General features: G+C 61.2%; 5 protein-coding genes across 5 annotated transcripts; all 5 read right to left on the minus strand.

Annotated features, from left to right (window-relative positions):
* Positions 1–1617: 1617 nt before the first annotated feature.
* LMXM_14_0840 (putative DNA excision repair protein) lies at positions 1618–5460 on the minus strand (the record flags this gene model as incomplete). The annotated part of the gene is made up of 1 exon (XM_003873407.1): positions 1618–5460. The coding sequence occupies one exon, from the start codon at positions 5458–5460 to the stop codon at positions 1618–1620; it is 3843 nt and encodes a 1280-aa protein (XP_003873456.1).
* A 2461-nt stretch (positions 5461–7921) lies between these two features.
* LMXM_14_0850 (putative small myristoylated protein-3) lies at positions 7922–8269 on the minus strand (the record flags this gene model as incomplete). Its single annotated transcript, XM_003873408.1, has 1 exon — positions 7922–8269. One exon carries the CDS (start codon positions 8267–8269, stop codon positions 7922–7924), a length of 348 nt encoding a protein of 115 aa, XP_003873457.1.
* A 2372-nt stretch (positions 8270–10641) lies between these two features.
* On the minus strand, positions 10642–10989 carry LMXM_14_0851 (putative calpain-like cysteine peptidase; the record flags this gene model as incomplete). The annotated part of the gene is made up of 1 exon (XM_003873409.1): positions 10642–10989. The coding sequence occupies one exon, from the start codon at positions 10987–10989 to the stop codon at positions 10642–10644; it is 348 nt and encodes a 115-aa protein (XP_003873458.1).
* Positions 10990–12242: 1253 nt separating this feature from the next.
* On the minus strand, positions 12243–14810 carry LMXM_14_0870 (conserved hypothetical protein; the record flags this gene model as incomplete). The annotated part of the gene is made up of 1 exon (XM_003873410.1): positions 12243–14810. One exon carries the CDS (start codon positions 14808–14810, stop codon positions 12243–12245), a length of 2568 nt encoding a protein of 855 aa, XP_003873459.1.
* Positions 14811–16118: 1308 nt separating this feature from the next.
* LMXM_14_0880 (conserved hypothetical protein) lies at positions 16119–19373 on the minus strand (the record flags this gene model as incomplete). Its single annotated transcript, XM_003873411.1, has 1 exon — positions 16119–19373. The coding sequence occupies one exon, from the start codon at positions 19371–19373 to the stop codon at positions 16119–16121; it is 3255 nt and encodes a 1084-aa protein (XP_003873460.1).
* Between the last annotated feature and the right edge of the window lie 793 nt (positions 19374–20166).

Consider the following 20166-nt stretch of genomic DNA (forward strand, 5'->3'; position numbering starts at 1 on the left):
GAGGAGGAGAGCGTCAATGAAGGCGAGCAACAACAACAGCAAAAGAAAAAAGGGCGAGGAAAGGCACGACAACAACACGCGACAACAACCAAGAAAAAGAAATAGGTAAATAAACACGCAACGATAGAGAATGAGAGCTGGGGATGTGTATGCGTGCGTGTGTGCGTGTGTGCGTGTGAGTGATGGGTGCTTGCGGTGGTGGCGGCGGCGGCGAAGGGGGAGGAAGGGAGGGAAGAAGGAGCGCCTGTATGTGTATGCGTGTATGCGTGTGTGTGTGTGTGTATGCGGACGTTAATCTAAATCCTCAAGGTGTGGGGGAGGGAGGGGAAGGAGGAGGCGGAGAGTTGCAGCTGGACAAAGACCGAAAACGGCAAGTGGGAGGAGGGGGAGGGGGAGGAGGAAGGGGGGGGGGGAAGAATGGCACAAATAAAATAAAAACACGTGACTGTATCAAAAAAATCAAAAGGCGAGGGTCTCTCGCTGGCTCGCTCTCTCACATCCCCATCTATTATCTCGCTCAATCACCGCCCGCACCCCTTTCGTTCCGCTCACCTCGTATGTTCTCCTCCTCTGTTTGTTTGTTCCGCCTGGGCGTGTGTGTGTACGTGTGTGCGTGTGTGTGGGTGTTGGCGTTGGCGGGTTTACCCGCGTTGTCGGACACGGCAGTTGCTGTGAATGTGGTGAAAGAGGGCCCACCGCCCACGTGCACCCGAGACCCCTGTAATTCCGTTCTTATTAAGAGGAGGAGGAGGGGGGAGGGGGAGGAGGAGGCATATTGCAAGGTGGAGGCGTGCGCATCGCGCTGTTTGTTTTCCGTTTTTTTTTCTCTTGCCGTCAAGCAGCGCGAGCAACAAGTGTGGCGGGTGTCAGGACATGTCAGGGAGGGGGGAGGGAGGGTGTATGTCCCTTTTCATGGCTGCCACGCCCCGCTCACGCCGCGCAGAGCATTATTCCTACTTTTTTTTCTTGCGTTTTGTGTGTGTGTGTGTGTGTGTGTGTGTGAGGGAGGATGGGGAAGAGGGGAGGGGTGGGGACGGTTGTATCCCCTTGCGGCTTGCGCGCACGCCCACGCACAGCTGCGCGCTTGTGTAGATGCTGAAGAGGGAAAAGACGCGCGCACTCGGCATACACGCACACACAGCGAGCAGCAGCGTAAGAGGCAGTGTGGGGTGCCACCGGAGGGTGGGGGAGGGGGGCGAGACTGAGGGCGTGCCATGCGATCTGCTTTCGCCCGGTAATCACGCGTGCATCGACATGGAAACCCGTCATAGCGCCACTGATACGCTTCGTTCTCCTCCAGGCACACACACACACACACGCACACATGCACAGAGCGCATCCCCTCTCTCGGTGATGATCCGCAAGCGAGAAGGGGCCCGTATGGGAGAACCCCCCCTCCCCTCCCCCAAATCGACACGAACGCCAGGACGATGGAGTGCAGGCGTTTCGCCATCACGCTGTGCACACGAGCCAGCAAAGGTAGGAGCAAGTTATACGCTGTGGCGGGGGCACGAGGTGAAGAGCACAGCACAGAGCGCGAGAGGGAGTGTGTGTGTGTGTGGGCAGAGGTCATACATACCAGCAGAAAGCTGGACAATGATGATGTTGTTTCTCGGACTACTCACGCCGACGCTTCCGCGCTGCTGCTGCTATCTCTTCACGATAGTAACGCGCCTTCTCCTCTCGGTCTGCCGCCTCCTTCGCCTTTTGCTCCCCAATTGCTTGCTGCAGGCTATACTGGCGCTGCTGCTCTCGCATCGCCTCCGTTGTGAGCGCCGATGAGGACACGCGGCGGATCATATCCTCCGCCTTCTTGCGTGCCAGGCGGTGCGCAACGCGGTCGTGCCCGGCCACAGAGATATCCTGGAAATCCACCAGCTTCTGCAGCATCTGTGTCTCACGCCACACCTCCTTGGCCTTGCTGGTCTTCTTACTTCTGTCACCCATGCGAGGGATGCCGACTGAACTTCCGTCCTCGTCCGTGCCTTCCGTATCGTCAGCGTCAGCGCCGACCTCGTTGATGCCGTCCTCGTCCTTAAGAGGAACCAGCATGCCAAAGTCGCGCTCTCTTCTCGGCTGCTCCTTGCTTTCCGCGACGCCAATGTCTCCTCCACTCATGTCGCTGTCGGTGTCGTCATCATCGTCGACGCCAGGAACCGCATTGCCATACTCCCCCAGCGCCGCGTGTCTGTCACGACCACGCACGCTGTCGCGGTGGCCGGCCGAGACGCTATGGAGGTGGTGCGCTGCCAATAAGTACCGCTTGTCCACCGGCACGCGGTTTACGTACTCGGAGCCGAGCAGAAAGCTCTCCATGAAGCTGTCTTGCACGTTAAAGAAGCGTTGCAGCTCCGGGTCCTTCAGCACCTTGTCCGTCACGTACATCTTCGCCAGCTGGCGCCGCAGGATCGACTCCTCCACGCTGCCACTCGTGATGAGGCGGTAGACGCACACTTCTCTCTTCTGGCCAATACGCCAGGCCCTCTCACGGGCCTGAACGTCCGTGATTGGGTTCCAGTCCGGGTCAAAGATAACGACGCGGTCGGCGCCGATGAGGTTGACGCCGATGCCGCCGACACGCGTCGTCAGCAAGGCGACAAAGATGGAGTCGTCCTCGTTGAAGCGGTCCATCAGCTCCTGCCGATAGTGGCCGTTTGTCGCACCATCCATGCGGATGTAGCTGTAGGCTTGCTGCTCGCACATGTTCTCGATAATATCGAGCATCATGCGAGTCTGCGAGAAGACGAGGACGCGGTGACCGAACGACTTCCACTCCTTCAGCATCATGAGGAGCGCGTTCAGCTTCCCGCTGCCGAGGAGGTCGACGGGGTTGTTGCTGCGGAAGGAGCGGTGTTGACCAGGTCGTGTCGCCGAAATAGCAGACAGCTTCGCCGCCGCGCCACGACGGCCAAGCATCATGCGGTCCTCCTCATCCGCGCCTTGCTGCACGGCGTAGATGTCGGCGTGGTTACAGATTTGCCGCAGTTGATTCATGAGGCGGAACGACTCCAGCCGCACGCCGCTGTTGTGGCGGCGAGACGCCATGTTTGCCCGCGGTCCTGCCACGTGCAGGGAGCCAGTGCTATCACGCCCGTCGCGGTCGAGGCCACCGCTGCGCGAGCCGTACATTACCGTCTGCGCAAAGAGTCGCTGCACCACTGGTGAGGACAGCACCTGCAGATACTGGTCGAGCTGCTTGTCCGTGAGTGGCACTCGCAGCACGCGCTCGTACTTTGGCGGTAAAGACATGTTCACCTGGCGCTTCAGCCGGCGAAGCAGGTACGGGGCGATGTGGGCTTGCAGTGCTGTTGCACACTCAACGGCGGTTGCCAGCGACAGCGGACTCGCACGTGCGTTGCGGCTCTGCGCGATCGGCGCCTCGAATTCGTCGATGAAGCGACTCATCGTGCCGAGAAGGCCAGGGCGCACAAAATCGAACAAGCACCACAGCTCCTTCAGCGAGTTCTGGATGGGGCTGCCGCTCAAGATCAAGCGGTGCGGCGTCGTGAAAGACTTCGCTGCGAGTGTCGCGCCAGCCTCCGGGTTGCTAATCTTGTGCCCCTCGTCGAGGATGACGTACTGGAAGCCCGTGCGATGCAGCAGACCGCAGTGCGCGCGCATCGCCGCATACGTTGTGATGACCACGGCTGGCGTGCCTTGAACAGACTGCAGCAGCGAGTCGCGCGTCGTGTCGCTACCGCTGCTCTCGTGCATGACGCAGGAGCGTACGTAGGGGGCCCAGCGGTGCAGCTCCGCCAGCCACTGACGAAGCACCGTCATCGGTGCCACGATCAGCACCGGCCCGCGCAGTATGCTGGAGTGGTGCAGCGCATTGATCATCACTGCCACCTGGATCGTCTTGCCGAGGCCCATTTCATCGCCGAGGATACCGCCCGTGCGGCGGGAGTGCAAGGTGAGAAGCCACAGTAGCCCCTCTTGCTGGTAATCGAATAGGCGCTTGTAGATGGCGGCATCCATGCGCACGCCGGGCAGCAGCGTCACCTCCTCCATCTCCCATACAAATTCCTCGCTCTCCGAGATGGTTGCCGGCGATGCTGAGCCGGCGCGCCTCCGCTGCTGCTGCTGCTGCTGCTGCTGCGAGCTCAGCGACATGGCCGGCGTGGCCTTCCCACCGCGGTGAGTGTAGCCGCCAGTGAGCTGGGTGGAGACCCGGCTCACCGCCGCCGCCACCGCCGCGTCGTCGTCGTCCTCCATGAGTGCGTCCACGTCAATCACGTCGTCCACTCCTTCCGCCTCCTCTGTCTCCACCTTCACCCCTGCCCTCGGGAGGCGACGGTCATGTTCGCCGCCCTCAGCTTCTTTCTTCGCGACTTGAGCCTTGGCTACGGCTGCGGCTGCTGGTGTGGATGCCCCGGCAGCGTCACCACCGCCAGGCTCTTGCTTCACCTGATGCCCATGGCCGTCTTGCTCACCTTCCGTCTTAACTCGCGCCTCGGCCAGCTTTCCGACCGAGGCCGACAATGACTGCGAAGGCGTGCCACCGTCGCTGCCCCGGGGGGCCAGCCGACGCTGCCCATTTGCCACCGCCTCCAGTCGCTGTCGTTTGGCGATGCGTTCAACGTAGTGCTCCATATCTGAATCGTCCTGGTAGCGGCGCTGCTTTGAGCGGATGTCTGCGCGCGTCACTTGCACCCGGCTCAGCGAGGGCAGCACTTCACCACCGCTGTAGTCGCTCTGCGTGATACCCTTCAGGTGAGCCGGGGTTCGATACAGCACGCGCGTCGTGGTCATGACAGTTGGCGATGACACCGAAAGACTGCCTCCCGCCAGCGCACCACGTGATCCCGCGCCGTTAGTGATGGTGCCGTTGCTGCTGCTGCTGCTGCCGTTGGCGGGCGCACCCCTGTTCACGCTTGTGCTTGCGCGTGGGAGCATTGTTGAGGACGATGACGCGAGAGGCACAGGTTGGCCGGTGGCGCTTTTTGCACGTACGACTGTTGTGACGTCGGCTGCCTTCGAATGTGCTGCGGCTCGGGCCGCGGCTGCCGTGCGCTCTGTCTCTGCTTCCTCCCGCTCGAGCCGTTTCGCGTCGGCAAGCCGCGCAGCTTGGCGTTGGTCGACCTCTTTTTGAAGTTTCCGCACCGCCGCGTCAGTGCGCTTGAGCTCGCGCTCCGCTGCGTTGAGCTGGAAGCGAATGTCGGACACCCGGCGCGGTGGCGGCGTCGCCGGACCGGATGACTTGCTGCGCTGCGCATCACCCAGCAACCCAGAAGATTCCTGTGCAGCCGCCAGCTGCGCCTCGCTCAACTCTAGTTGCAGTACCCCCACAGCGTGCTCCGCCTTTTCCAGCTCGCGCCAGCTCTTCTTGAGCCGCTCCTCGTCCTCGAGCGCTTCTCGCGAGGACTGGGCGACTACGCGCGCCGCCACGTCCATGCGCATCTCTTCCTCATCTTGGAAGGCGCCAAACTGTTGCTGCAGTGACGCCAAATCGTCGGCCATGCTGCTGCGAAGTGTGCGTGATTGCGTGTGAGGGTGCACGTCAAGTTGTCTTCTTCCAGTGGCCGTCAAACACTCGCACGCACACGCGCACACAAAGGAGGAGGCAACGGTGATGAGGTGCGGGTGAGCTGATATATCTACATAGGTATTATGTATAATATATATGTGTGTGCGTGTGTGCGTGCGCACGTAGCCGACACACCACCTCTCTCTCGCTCTGGGCAACGCGCAGTGGTGAGATGAATGTGTCGGGGGAATGGAAAGCAAACGAAAAAGCGACGGGAAAGGAAGGGTGGGTGGGTGGGTGGGGGGGGGGGTACACAGGGACAGAGTCTATACAGTCTCCGGCTCACCCGCCTCTTGTGCACCTTGTACACCGTCACCGTGTGTCCGGCATGCATGAGCGTATGTGTGCAGGGAGAGGAGGAAAAGGGCAGCGGGTGAGTGTCTGATACTTTGCGGGCAACGGCACGTCTCATGCAGGACACGGCCATTTTCTTCTCTTCGCGCCGGTGTGTCGATTGGGGGAGCGGGCTCCAGTCGTCACGCGCACGTGTTTTGCATTGTTGGTGCACGCCTCATAGAGGCAACGAGCAAACGATGCGGGGGACCGGCAGGCACACGCACACGCAGGACTACTTCCCGCAGCCACTTGACGGGGCATCTCACTTGCATGAGGGAAACGAAAATTTATGTTTTTTTTTCAGGAAATGCGAAAGGTGTCCGCGATGAGGGAGGGGGTCGTGGCGTGTGGAGTGAGGTGGGGGAGGTGCGAGAGGACCCTTCTTGCGGCGTCCGTCTCTCCCTCCTTCACCCCGTACAAGCAATCCTTCAGTCCGTCGCTACTTCTTGTTGCTTCGTGTTCCTCTCGCGAGCCCACTGTGTCAGAAACCGGAAGCGTGAAGGCGACGTCGTTGGCGACCCGACCCAACCCAACCTCTCCCTTTCCCAACGGAAAAAAAGGGAAGAAGAAGGGCAGGGCAGGGCAGGGTGGGGCGGGGGTGCGCGCATGTGGAGAAGAGGGGGAGGGGGAGGGGAGACGAGGAAGACCGCGTGCACGACGCCCGAGCAACATGACTGCAACACCGCAAAAAAATACACGCACGCCCCCACACACACAAAGCAAGAGAGAGAAAGGGGGAAGGAGAAGGGAGTACATGATCCGCACGCATGATGAACGCCCACTTGCACCGTTTACCGCTCTGCACATGCGCACCTACAAGAACCACACACGCACACACGCACACACGAAGACTATGGAGAGGGTGTGGAAGAGGGTGGGGGAGAAAGGAAAGGGAAGGGGAAAAGATGAAGGGAAGAAAGGGGCCGCAGGGGAAGAGGCGGCCTTCTCACCCTGTCCGTGGCCTTTTGTTTACGGGGGTCGGCGGACCGGTGTTACTCCGGCAACGGCGGCGCTCCCTACCTATTCGCACGTGCCAGTAACACCGTGCGCGTGTGTGTGCGTGACATGCGTGTCGAAGGGCGTATGCTGTACCGCTCGACTTGATTGTTTTCTCGACTGCCCTCTCGCTCTCGCTCCCTGCCTTTCCCGCCTTCTTCCCGTTGCCCCATCTTAGCGGAAAATCTCTGCCGCGCTTTTGAGTCTCATGGGCGCCTACGGCACACAATGAAAAAAATGCGCGGGCCCTTTCCCAAGAAGGGATGGGGAGGGGGATGGGAGGGGGAGGGAGTAGACAGATCTACAGCATATCACACACACACACACACACACACACACACGCACACACATACAGAGAAATACATACATGAATACACACGGGCAGACATACGCGAGGACTACAACTCGAAAGGAGACAGAGTGGTGGTGGTGGGGGGGGGGGAGGGCCGGGTAAGCGCAAGAGAGAGAGAGGGGGTTGATGGTGGTGGTGTTGTCTAATGGGATCGAGGAGGAGGAAGACAAAGGTAGTGTGTGTGTGTGTGGGGGGGGGGGACAAGCGACAAGCGGAACAACGGGAGAGAAGGGAGAAAAAAAAAAGATGCACCTGAAGGTCAAAGGAGAGGGCACAACACACGCACACACACACAGAGGCAGAAACGAAAAAGATAAAAGGAGGCAGGGATGCTGGAGTGGTGCGTGGGGGGGGGGTGTCGGGTGTGTGTGTGGAGGGGGGGGGTGAGGGAGGGGAGAGAGGGAGGTGGTAAGCACGGCGGCACACCGAGACACGCGCATATACATATATACAAGCGTGCTCGGCGAAAAGGCGGGATGCAGGAACACCGGCACACAAGGCGCAGAGAGGCAGAAAGATGGCGAGCGAGTCTCCCGCACACAAGACATGCCTCCTCAAAAATGGGTGGGTGGCACTTGCCTCTTCGCAATCTGCATATTGTCGTGCGCTCCGCTCTTCGGGGCACTTCGCCTCCCCCTCCTCCTCCTCCCTCTCTCACTGCATGCCTGTAGCTGCTTCGCGTTGCCGGCTCAAAGGTGCCCCCCTCCCCCTCACGCCTTCGCAATCGGGTTGGCCTCGAAGCTGATCTTGAAACCGTTTGGCTCGCCCTCGATGAACATCTCCGTCGTCGTTGGCGCAATCTCCAGCTCGCACTTGAACTCGCCAGACTCCTCGTCTTTCTGCATGGTCGTGTTGCCGATGGCCTCGATCTTGCTGTCCTTGCCGAACGCCACCTTCACCATCATTTGGTAGTTGGTGGTGTCGTTGTAGAACGCCCACTTGTGCTCCTCGTCGTTCACGATGCGGAACAGCAGCCCGTTGCCGTTGTCCTTGAAGCACTTCACAACGGTGTTGCCGCTGTAGCCGGGCTGGCCGTTCTCGTACTTGATCTCAGACATGATTGTGGGTAGGGGGAGAGGGAGAGGGGTGTGTGGCGGGGATGTCGCTGATCGAGTGAACGTGTGCAGGTGTGCTTGCTCTGTGGCGTATGCAGAGGAGAAGGCTTATGATAGTGGAGGACTGTGTCTGGGCACAGACAGAGACACACGAAGGAGGCGAGAGGGGGTTAGACGCTCACGTGCGCGTGCGCGGAACCGACAGACCAGCAGGGATGAGGAAGAAAAAGGGTGAGGGTGTGGAGGGAGAGAGGAGTGCATGCGTGTGAATTTTTTTTTAATGTACGCCGCACCTGTGCAGCGTGTTACCGCAAGCTGGCCTGCGTGCACTGTGCAGTAAGCAGGGGGATGGAATAGTAGCTGTAGTCCTCGCTGCCTTTAGTCCCTCGTAGAGAGACGCTGCAGGGCATCGGCGGAGGCCTGGTTCAAGCAAACCTTCAGAGAGGCCGGCAAGGACGTGGGGGCAGTGCAGGACACACACACACACACCGCCACATAAAGCCAGCGAAGACGACGCACAACGAGAGAAACAACACGCCGTGCTACAAGCGCGCTCTTTACTTGTTGTTTGATCCGCTCTGTCTGTGATGTCTGTTCGGGTCTTTGCTCTTGAGCTTTGCCGCATCTTCGGTCTCTACATGTCTTGCTGACGAGGGAAGGGGAGGGAGGTCGAGGAAGAGGTGAAAGGCGTCCGCGGGGGACGGAGGGAAATAAAGGCGAGAGAGAGGGAGGGGGAGGGGGGGGGAGACGGGGCGCAGAACAAGTGTCTATGTGCGCTTGCGGTGCGTGATGGTGCTGGACGAATGCATGTGAGAGCGAGTAGTAGAAATACGGAGGGAGGAAGGGGATGTATCAGGGGCGAGGAATGCGAAGTATGCATGAGAGTGGACCGAGTCCCGTTCCCTCTCTCTCTCGTTCTCTCTTCCACCCACATACCCACCCACATCATCATCTCCCCAACGCGCACATCCACACCAGCTAGAAACGCGGGCATCGACGGCTGTCCATCAACTCCATTCGGATCGCATCATGCACCGTCGCCCGCACGCACGCACCCCCAACCACTACCCTCTCCTACTCTCTTAGATTTCACTCCCCTCTCCCCTCTCCTTTCTCCTCCAGAGTTTGGACAGATCGATCCTCCCTCCTTCCCTCTCTCTCTCGCCCCCACCCCACCCTCCCCACCATTGTCCGCTTGCTTTCTCACCTCCCGCCGCCGTCGTTTTTCTTTGCAGAAGGCGCGCGCGCTCGCGTGTGTGTGTGTGCGTGTGCCCGTTGTCTGAGACACGTTTCATTGCCGTCGCACCGTTCCCTCTTCTCCCCTCTCCTCTCGCGGCACACACGCACACGCACACACACGCACCCCCCAAACAATGCACAAAGCATCTCTTCCCCCTCAGAGGAGCACCGAACAAGAAGCAAAGGCATGCGCGTCTGCGCGTTTGGTCCGTGCATCTGCCGGAGGCGGTGTGGGACACAGAACGCGAAAAAATGAAAAGGGGGTGGGGGAGGGGAAGGAGGGGCACAAGGACAGGGAGGTGTGTCTGCTTGAAGAGCAGAAGCCCATACCCGCCCCCACCCATCCATCAACCCCGCCACGAACCCCAATCCCACTTTCAAAAGAAAAAGATAAATAAACAATGAAGCGCGGACAACATGGCAGCGAAGACGTGGTTTCGAGAGAGCAAGTGCGGGCACACTAGACGCACACAGGCACACATACATAATATATATATATATATACAGACGAGAGAGAAGGATGGAGAAAGACAAGGACACATGGCACAGGCGCGGCATCGGAAAAAACAAAACCACACACACACACGTGAAGGGAAACAGGGGGGAGAGAGCACGCCGCGCCACATCGGTGCGTCTATCACACCCCTCCGCCCCTCGCACTCTCCATCACAGCGACGCGTAACGGAAACGTATGCGAGAGGCTAAAAGAGTGGAGAGACCGGCTGCACCGCCAGGAACGTGCGTTTAGCGAGACATGCGTGTCACCGGAGCACGCCCATGGTGAAGATAACCGACGGGGGAGCAAGAGGGCGAGAGGGACCAGAGGGTGTCGTAAGATGAAGAGGGAGAGAGAGACGGCATTGAACACTGCGGAGACAATGGAATCACTGTTGGGGTTGTGCACGTGACACGTGCACCTACTACGTATCTTCGCCACAGCCGCCACCCACCTTCTCTTTTCCTCTCACACCCCACTCTACCCCATCCCTCTCCGTTTTCCTCGCTTGCGTTCTGGTTTCGCTTCTCTATAGCATCGCTGTTGACCTGTGAGTACGCGCACGCTCTTACCTCCTCCCTCTCTCACTGCATGCCTGTAGCTGCTTCGCGTTGCCGGCTCAAAGGTGCCCCCCTCCCCCTCACGCCTTCGCAATCGGGTTGGCCTCGAAGCTGATCTTGAAACCGTTTGGCTCGCCCTCGATGAACATCTCCGTCGTCGTTGGCGCAATCTCCAGCTCGCACTTGAACTCGCCAGACTCCTCGTCTTTCTGCATGGTCGTGTTGCCGATGGCCTCGATCTTGCTGTCCTTGCCGAACGCCACCTTCACCATCATTTGGTAGTTGGTGGTGTCGTTGTAGAACGCCCACTTGTGCTCCTCGTCGTTCACGATGCGGAACAGCAGCCCGTTGCCGTTGTCCTTGAAGCACTTCACAACGGTGTTGCCGCTGTAGCCGGGCTGGCCGTTCTCGTACTTGATCTCAGACATGATTGTGGGTAGGGGGAGAGGGAGAGGGGTGTGTGGCGGGGATGTCGCTGATCGAGTGAAAAATCCTGAGGAAGCTTCACGGTGTTTGTGGTCGTTGTGCGTGCGTGCGTGTTGCTCAGGGGACAAGGGCGTACGCAGGAGAGCAGGCGGAGGAAACAAAAAAACAGCAGCGAGGGGTAACATGAAGCGGTGCTCGCATGCAGAGGTCACGGAGTGGGCGCAAGCGTGTCGGCATGTCCACCACAAACCGCGCACGGGCAACTCCTCTCGGGCAGATCACGCAGGAAGGGTCGAGGGAGCGAGCGGCGAGAGGGAGAGCTGAGGTGTGTGTCTGTGTGTGTGTGTGGGTGGGAGAGAGCAACGATGTTGCATCCCCTCCAAGAGCATCACGGCCAAGTAACGCAGCAGAGTCAAGTAGTACTCACACAGGCCGCCCATCGACCGGTCCGAATGCACCACCCCAGTGAAGGTTCGACGGTACACCATTGCGGGAATAAAGAGGGTGCACGCAGAGTCCTTCGATGCACATCACCGGGGTCACCAGTAATTATGACGATGCTGGCGCTTGCCAAAGTGCGCGAGCCGCATCGCGAAGGAGCGCGCGGAGATGCTCTCGCAACCACATCAGAGCTCCACACTGCTGGCGTGGCAGTTCTTCAGTGCATCAACGAAGTCGCAAAGTTGGGTGACGTCCTGCTTGGCAGAAACGGCCTCGTGCTCGCGTACGCACGCGAAAGGCTGCGTCCTCCATGGCTAGTTGCCCAACTGCGGGTCCGGTGCCGCGCTGTGGTGGTGGTGGTGTGCGTCTGGGGAAGAGTGAAACTGAGGAGGGCACACCACGGCCGCAAAAACAGGAGGAGGTCGCAGCGTCCTACCCAAATATCATCCAAGCTTTTGCCGCACCCCTCCCGCCCCTCACACAATGGCGAGGCACGGGGATGAATGCATAAGAGGCAAAGCGTAGACGGCGCAGTGAGCACTTAGGCACGCACACGTGCACATCGCTTCTCATCAATCCTACTCCGCGACTTGAACCTTGTCGTCTTCCCTCATACGCCTACGTTTACGTTGTCCCCATGAGTGACCAACACGCAGGCGAGAAGAGTCACTGCCGCCACCCCACCGTCACAGCCGCAAGCACCAGCACAGCCACGGTGGTGGAGAGGAGGAGGGGCGTTCGCATCAGCGGCATTAGCATCAGCGTCGCCAGGCGCCGTCCACTCGTTGCTTGCTTTGCTGCCGTCGGTGGAGTGCTACGGCATTGGTTTCAGGTTTAGTGTCTCCCGCAAGGATGGCGGAAGTTCCGCCATTAGGATGGCGTGGTCCTCCCGCTCAGCCGCCTGCGTCATGTCATCCAACACCGTCGTCGTCTTCGCGTCCCATTCGTCGTCCGAAAGTGTAGTCGCGGGCGGTGGGCTTCGGATGAGCTGAACGCGTGCCAAGTTCTTCTTCGCCGACTCCGCATCTGCGAAAACAACAAGAAAGTACTGCGGGTATTGCTCCACCAGGTCGATCAAGTGGCGATGCTGCAGGCGTATCGTCTCGCGTGCGCCATACGGAAGGCGACCGAAGAGATCGATCGAGGTGCGCGACCGCCCTGGCGGCAGTTCAGCCGCCAGTATATGCAGCAACTCATCGACGGTGTAGCTGCTACGCAGCCGTCCGTCCGGCAGCGGCAGTCCAGGCCGCATCACCCGAATGTTATTCCGCTCACGAAACTCGAACAGCTGCACCTTTGTTGGCGCGTTTCGGAAGAGCCGGATTGGGTCTGTAGGGAGGAAGTCGGCGATTGCCGGTGGCAGCGCCTGTAGGAGGCTGCGCAGTCCAATGTGCTGTGTGGGGGGCAGATACCGCAGAATGGTGTCCAGTAACACCTCGGGGTCCGTGTATGGCGAGTTTGGGTTCGCGGTGAGCGCCATGCGACGGCGGATCTTCTGACTTGAGCGCCTCTGCCTCGAGGCGGTCTGCAGCCGTTGCTCGGGCGAGACACCACTGCGCTGCTGCATCATGGCATGCCCCTCGCACATGACAGCGAGGTCCGCTGAGGCCAACCAGTGCGGAAATCCATTCGCGTCAAGTGCGCCGATGCCCTTACCGAGCAACATCGCCGTGGACACTGCGTCGTCCTCCGCGTCGGTGGATATCGGCGGCACTTCAATGGCAAACCCAAAGCCGCGGCGCGTCGGCGAGGGTGGCGGGTACAGCGTGCCCGCTGTACCCGACGCCGAGGACGCCGCAGACGGGGTGATAGCCTCGTGCGACACCTCGTGTGTGGGCTCCTGCGTAACAGCGCCTGCAAGCGTCGGTGCCGATGAGCGTGGCATCGCCGCCGGCGGTGTGACGGTTGTGGTGCCGGAGAAGCGGCGGTTGGTATTTGGCACGACAGACAGCCGAAACACACGCTCGTGCTGATACAAAAACCTTCGCAGCGTTCCAAAGTAGGCGATGATGCTTCGTTTTGCACCATCGCTGATCCGATGCGCTAGCCCGGCCTCCATCTCCGACACGTACACGAGCCCGCGGGTCTGCAGAAGGCGCTGCACCTCCGCCAACTCACGCGGCAGCGGTGTCGTTTCCGCACGCAGCGAGCGCACCGGCGGAAAGCTGAGGCAGATGGCGCCGTCGTTCTGTGACGTGAACTGCATTCGGTGCTGCTGCTGGGCAAAGTACAGCAAGGTGGAGCGCTGGCGCAGCGGCAGAAGCGCTGCTTTCACCGCCGGCGGGGCATGCTCGACGACAGCGTACAGGGGGATCCATTGAAATGGCCGAGGGAAGCGCGGCAGAAACGAGAAGAACAAGTACGGATTCGGCTCGTAGGCAGCGATGTACTGATGCACCGCGTCGTCACTGTGTGGCGCCAGAGCGGAAGTCCCAGACGCTGCTGGCTCTTCGTCGTCGTCGAAGTCACCACCGTTGTTGCCGTCATGCGCTGATGCTTGTGCGTCCTCATCAACGCAAACACTCGCAGTGCGTTCCCTCTGAGCGAAGCCCTCGCCGTCCTTTCCGCCATAAAACCGCACGTACGTCTTGTCCGCCAGCTCCACCATCTCCAGCGCCATCGTCTCGCCAAATACGCAGCGCACGTGCTCGAACGTATACCCGGTCGGCAGCTGCTTCAGCAACGCCTCCACTGGCACAAAGTGCGTTGGCAACATGGCCGCCAGCGCTAATGGACTGAACGACGTGGCAGCTCTGTGACGGCGCGTTGCCGCGACCGGCAACGCCGGCGGCGGTGGAGGCTTGAACGCATCACCAAAATAGGACAGGTAGGTGTCTGGGCCGCAGAGACACTCCCTTCTGGATGGCGCGACGAAGGTCTTCTTGACCTCAGACCAACGCCGCCAAAGCTCCGCGAACCTCTCAGGAACCTGTGGGGGTGCCGAGGCGCTGTTCGCCAGCCGGCGAGTCACCATCGGCGGGCAGCACATATCTGCGTAGCTGAAGCCAGCCCCGCCGCCCGCGGCACTCCCGGCATCGCTGGGACTCTGTGCGGCGCCATAGCTCACCGTCGAAAGGTTGCTCTCGAATTGCCCGCGCTTTTCAGGTGTCAAAGGCGCGTACAGCGCCGCAAACGCGCGCCCGGCTTCTTCGGCCGACGATGCAACGGTGACGTACAGGTTATCGAAAGACATGTAGACGCCGTGCGCCCGCACACTGCCGCGGCCCTTGATGGAGGACAGCAGCTCATCCGCCAAATTCTCTCCGGCGATACCCTGAAGAAGCCCCGACAGCGCCTGTGAAGTATCCTGCACATAATTTCGCCGCCACTGCATATTCAAGGACGTTTCTCTTGATGGCGCTGAGAGAGCCGCCGCATTCATGGGAGAGGGCCGCGCACATCCTCGATGGCTGGCCCTCGTTTTCTTCGCAGAGCTCTCCGGCGCTGCCACGGCTGTTGATGTCGTCTTGCTCGCGGCGTTGATGACATTCCACGGCGACTCGAAGAGCACTGGAGCCGTGGCGTCGTCGATTGTGAAGAGCAAGTAGAGCGACCTTACTGGGATGCACACGGGTGCCCGCGGGATGCACTCCACCAAGCGTTCCAGCAGCTCGTTGTTTCTTGCGTGAGCCGCTGACCGGATCGAGGATGGCGAACACGCGGGCGATGACACGAGAGGCTCGCGAGGAGGCGGGGGCTGGTACTGCCGTTCCGGTGGAAGATGTGAGGTGCGGTTCACAGCAGAGGTGCTGAGCAGACGCTGTGGCGCGGAAAACGGCGGCGAAGAGCGTCGCAGATGTGTTGCTGGACGCCACCGAGTGGCGCCAATCCGTCGGGTTGGCTGTCGTGCTCGTAGCAGCGGGGTGCGCATGATGAGGTGCTGCGCATGTTTGTTCGACCACCGCGCACGTGTTATCCGCACGCGACTCAAGGATAGATGGGGGGCGGGGGCGGGCCAACACACACACACACACAAAATGGGCAGCACTTTGGACGACAACGGCGCGCACGTGCGCACACACCAGCGTGGTGCTGACGTAAAGGTGATGGGGGAGAGGGGGAGGGGTTACAGTAACTCTGGCCTTCTTCCGCTTCGTGCATAGAGAAGCGGGAAGAGAGCTGAGCTACGCACGCAGAGAGAAATCGCCCTCAGCAGCGACAACGTTGCATGGTTTTCCATTCAATGCAGCTGGAGGTGGAGAGGCGCACCACGCCGCGTACGTGACAGTGCGCAGGTGTATGCGTGCGATGCTGTGTGTGTGTGTGCGGACACCTTGATGCACATCTCCCACCACCACCACCACTATCCACCACCGCCGACCTGCTCGCCACTTTTTTTTCTTACTGGTATTGTCGACGCGTATTCGCGTACTTTCAGTTCCCCCCCCCTGCGTGAGGGGCGCACGAGGGCTTGCGTGTTGATCTGTGCCCATGTACGCATGCGCAAGGTCTGTCGCACATGCGAGAGGCAACGGTGTGTGCGTGTGCATGTGTGAGTGGGGGGGGGGGGCAAAGGAAGAGAGAAAGGAATCACGCGTGCGACTTGGACAGCAACATACGGGCACAGCACTTCCTCCTGCCAACAGACGCGCCTCGTGGCACAGGGAGAGAGGGAGGGGGTGGTGATGGTGATGGTGGTGGTGGTGGTGAACGCTTCCGCGGCGACCCGTTGGTGCGGGCGCGCACCTCCTTAGGGTACGCGCGGCATCGCCTGCGCCTCCTCCTCGCACTCTTCGCTGACCTTCTTTAGTCCTTCCAGAACGTGCTCCAGCCGCGTTGCGAAGCGTTGCAGTAGCTTGTTCTGCGTGTAGGCGACACGGATGGCGTCGACAAGCGACTGCGCAATCGGGTTCACCTCCATCAACGCTGACGTGTCCTCGTAGAGGTACCGCTCCAGCTCCTGCTCTACCTCACGGTGCAGCCGAGACACAGCAGATGGCAGGGAGAGAAGGACGGCCTCATCGGTGTGGCTCACGACGCGGTTGCAGACGCCCGCCGTGCTCACCTTTCGCAGCTGCTGATACTCCTCCTCTGTTAGGATGGGGGCAAGCAGAGTTGAATTTTGGGACTGTGCCGCCGCCGTGTCGCCGGTCATGGGTGCCTGCTCTTGCTGTGGCGCGGATGACGACGATGGAAAGGCGGGCGTCGGCCAAATCTCTGCACCGGTGCTCCCTCGTACCTGTGCATCGACGGTGCACACCTCTTCCTCCTCAATGGGGTTGGTGAGGGTGTGCGGCAGTGCGGGGGGTGCGGGAAGCAGCCAGCCGGCCTGCACCACGCCGCGCAGCCGAGCACAGCGGAAGGGTAGCACGTCCGTGATGTAAGCCTGCAGTGCTGCGTATGAGGCATCCGCTGGAAGCTGTGATGCCTGACTATGAACCGCCCCAGCGCCGACCGAATGGCGCGGCCGCGATGGCGGGAGTTTTGGAGGAGAGGGCTGCGTGGAATGTCGCTGTCGCTGCTCTTCTGTGAATCCCATCTTCACGCCCCCATCACCCTCCTCACCTGCGACGCTGTCCTCGAGGGCTTGCTCGTCGTCGCTGAACGCGCTGCCAGTTTCGGACGGCGCGGATGCCTCGCTGTCGGCAGCCTCGTCGTCGCCGTTGTTGAGCTGCGCTAGGGTGTCTGCTGCAGCACCCTCTGGGGCGCTCTTGGCCACCGCTACGCGACCTTTCCGCCTGCCGGCCGTAGTGGCTCGCTCTGCGGTCGCACTACGTGTGCGTTTCTGCGATCCCACCACTGCCGCAGCGGACCGGGGCGGGCACCGCGAAGGCGAGGCCGCATCAGCAGCTACTGGTGGTGGGGCGGCGGAGCTCATCGTCCCGAGCACTTCTGCCGCCGCTTTGTGCACCGCAACTTCGGCTGCCCGCCACGCTGCCGGGTCCACACTTGGGAGCGGCCGTAGCTGCACCGTGAAGGCGCTCCGAGGAGGGCGACCCAGCAGACATGAAGAGAGAGAACTTGCACCAAGGTGTACGTCTGCCTCCGTGAGGTTAGCGTGGCCAGTGAAGTCCCCTGCCGCCCCCTCCTCCCACATTGGCGCCTCAGCGATGCCGGCTTCCTCGCCGCGGCTGTAAAAGGCAAACACAGCGCGCTGCAGTGCCACCGCGGCACCCGCTACCAAGGCGAGGTAGCGGTTGGCTGCCTGCTGATACGGAACATTTGCCTGCTGCTCTTGCCGTAGCAGGCGTGCGAGGCAGGCGCGTCGGTGCACCTCAGCGTCGTGCGCGAACCAGGCGTTCGGCGTCGCCAGCGCTGTCAGCCGCTCCTGGGCAGTGGCTGTGGACCCCGCCGGCGGTGGTGAAGGGGGGACATCCAGGGTAAGTGACCCCGAATCGCCACATGCGGTGGCGGCGATCTCGGCGGAAGAGCCGTGGGACGATGGCGGGACCGGCGGCGGCGACAGCTGTGACGGCAGCAGCGACACCGAGTGCCCGCCGTCCCGGCCTTTAGCAGTGCTCAACGCCTGCTGCGACGGCGCAGGAGCCGCACCGGCGTCATCTGCGGCTGCAGTGTGAAGAAGAGCATAGCGGTCAAAGGAGGCCACAAAAGGATGCACGTGGTGTGAGGCCGCCGTCGTCGAGGCACCTCCAGCGACAGCGCTGCCGCCTTCGTCGACAGTGGCCTCTGTCACTTTCCGTCCACCCCCGCGAGTGGCGCGCGTCGTAGGCGACGGCGCAGGGGACGACTCGCTCAGCAGGTGGAGCTGCTGTGACTGAACAGCGTCCAGCAGCCGCTGTCGCCGCTGCCGCAGAACCCCGACGGTGATGCGGTGGTACTCTGCGCACACCTCCTCCACGGAGGGCACCCACCGCTCGCCTTTCCCTCGACCTTCCTCATCATCACCCTCTGGCCACCGCCAGCGATCCACAGTCACGACGGGGTTCCCGAACCGTGCCCACAGCTGCACCAGGTAGCAGGACGAAGCGTACGTGAAGCGTGTCGACGGCGGCGGTGGTGGAACGATCGCATCGTACTCGCTCTCTGTGAAGGTGAAGAACGCCAGCGACGGCGACGAAGCTGACGTTAGCTTGCCTGATGCCGCAGATAGTAAGGAGCAGCCACAACCGTGGACGGTGCTCTCCTCGCGCGTGTCCTCGACTTCCGTGCGCACAAGGACGTTGGAGGAGGCAGCGGACGCAAAGGCTGGCAAGGACGCGGTGGAGCGCGTGCTGTCGAAGCACATGCGCAGTCCACTGGCGTACAAGCAATCTGCGTCAGACCGCTCCAGGCCGATCGGCAGCGGTGCGGCCTGCACTCGAGCAGGTTGCGTGACCAGCTCCGCCCATACGGCACGGGCCAGAGCGTTGACCTGCGCCACGTGGTCTGCGCGCTCCCAACGCTGCCCGACGCTCCAGTTCGCAGATGGGGACGGCGACGAGGTGGATGGCACGGCGCGTCGGTGCGTCACCTCTATGAGTCGCCAGGAGCGACGGACGTGCGGCACCGAGATGGCTCCACTGCTACCGACACTTCTGTGACATATACCCACCGCACCTCCACGCGTCGCAGACGACGACGATGACGCGCCCCAGCAGAGCACGGCGTCCTGCAGAGCCGTGGCGACCGCCGACGTTGACAGCGCAGCATTCATGTGAGTCGGCGATGTCAACGCCGTGGCCGACAGCGCGCCCTGTCCGAACATGTCCGGCAGGCGCGAGAGGGCCACACCTCCGACCCTGTAGTCGGTGGCCGATATACCCTCAGAAGATGAATACAGTTGCGGCAGTGCAACGCCGTCGCGTAGCGCAAAACGGCGCTGGTCCTCGAGGAGCGACTGCACCTGGGTCCTATTTGTGCGGCGTCGGCCCGGAAAAGAGTCTGCAGCAGCATCCGTGGCGGCGGCCTTGGGGCGGCCAGCTCGGAGACTCTCAGACGACTGTGAACCCCCTTTAAGCTCCGTCGCTAAGAGCGAGGCAGCCACATCGCTGCTGCCGCGCTCCATAACTCGGACCCTCTCGCGCGGGGAACCGGCGCTGCTGCTGGCGGACTCAAGAAGGAAGAGCGAGAGGGTGAGGGTGAGGTGTGCGGGGCGCCCAGTGCCTTACCAGTAGCTTCGAGGAGATTTGTGTGTATGTGTGTATGTGTGTATGTGTGCGTGTGTGCGTGTGTGCGTGGGTGGGCGGAGGGCGGAGGGATGTCCGCGGAGAAAGAGGTGGAAGTTGCGCACGGGGAAGAGAGAGACAGACAGACAGAGGTAAGAAAAAGGCGATGCCCACAACGGCTAAACTGATTCGCTTTGTGGCCACACACGCGTGTGTGCGCCGGTGACCCACCCGCCCCTCCTCCTCCCCACCACCACCACCACCACCATCAGGGTCCACATCGCACAACCTTTTAGAAGCGGCGCGTCACACCGAGGCACCTTTTGGGCCATAAAAAGAACAACGCCCTGCTGCGTTGGCCAAGCCTTGCCTGTCGATTGCAAGGTCTCCTCCTCTTCTCCCGCCTTCCCTTCCCTTCCGCAGCTGCTGCTGTCGTCACGTGCGACCTTCTCAAAGGCCAGTTCACCGAATGCGCGCGGGCTGTCCGGCAGCTGAGAAGGCGCGCGCGCGGTTCTCCGTCTCCTGCCTGCAAGTCTTGCTGACGCTCTTCTTGAGCCTTTTCGCTTTCCCCATTCTTTATATGCAGTCTCGGGTCTCCCCACCACCACCACCACCACCACCACACATACTGGTGCCCCCTCCGGCGAAATCTCGAGGACCCACGCACACACACGCAGACAGAAAGCTCATTCT

Source organism: Leishmania mexicana, chromosome 14 (assembly GCF_000234665.1).
Source record: "Leishmania mexicana MHOM/GT/2001/U1103 complete genome, chromosome 14".
NCBI lineage: Eukaryota > Euglenozoa > Kinetoplastea > Trypanosomatida > Trypanosomatidae > Leishmania > Leishmania mexicana.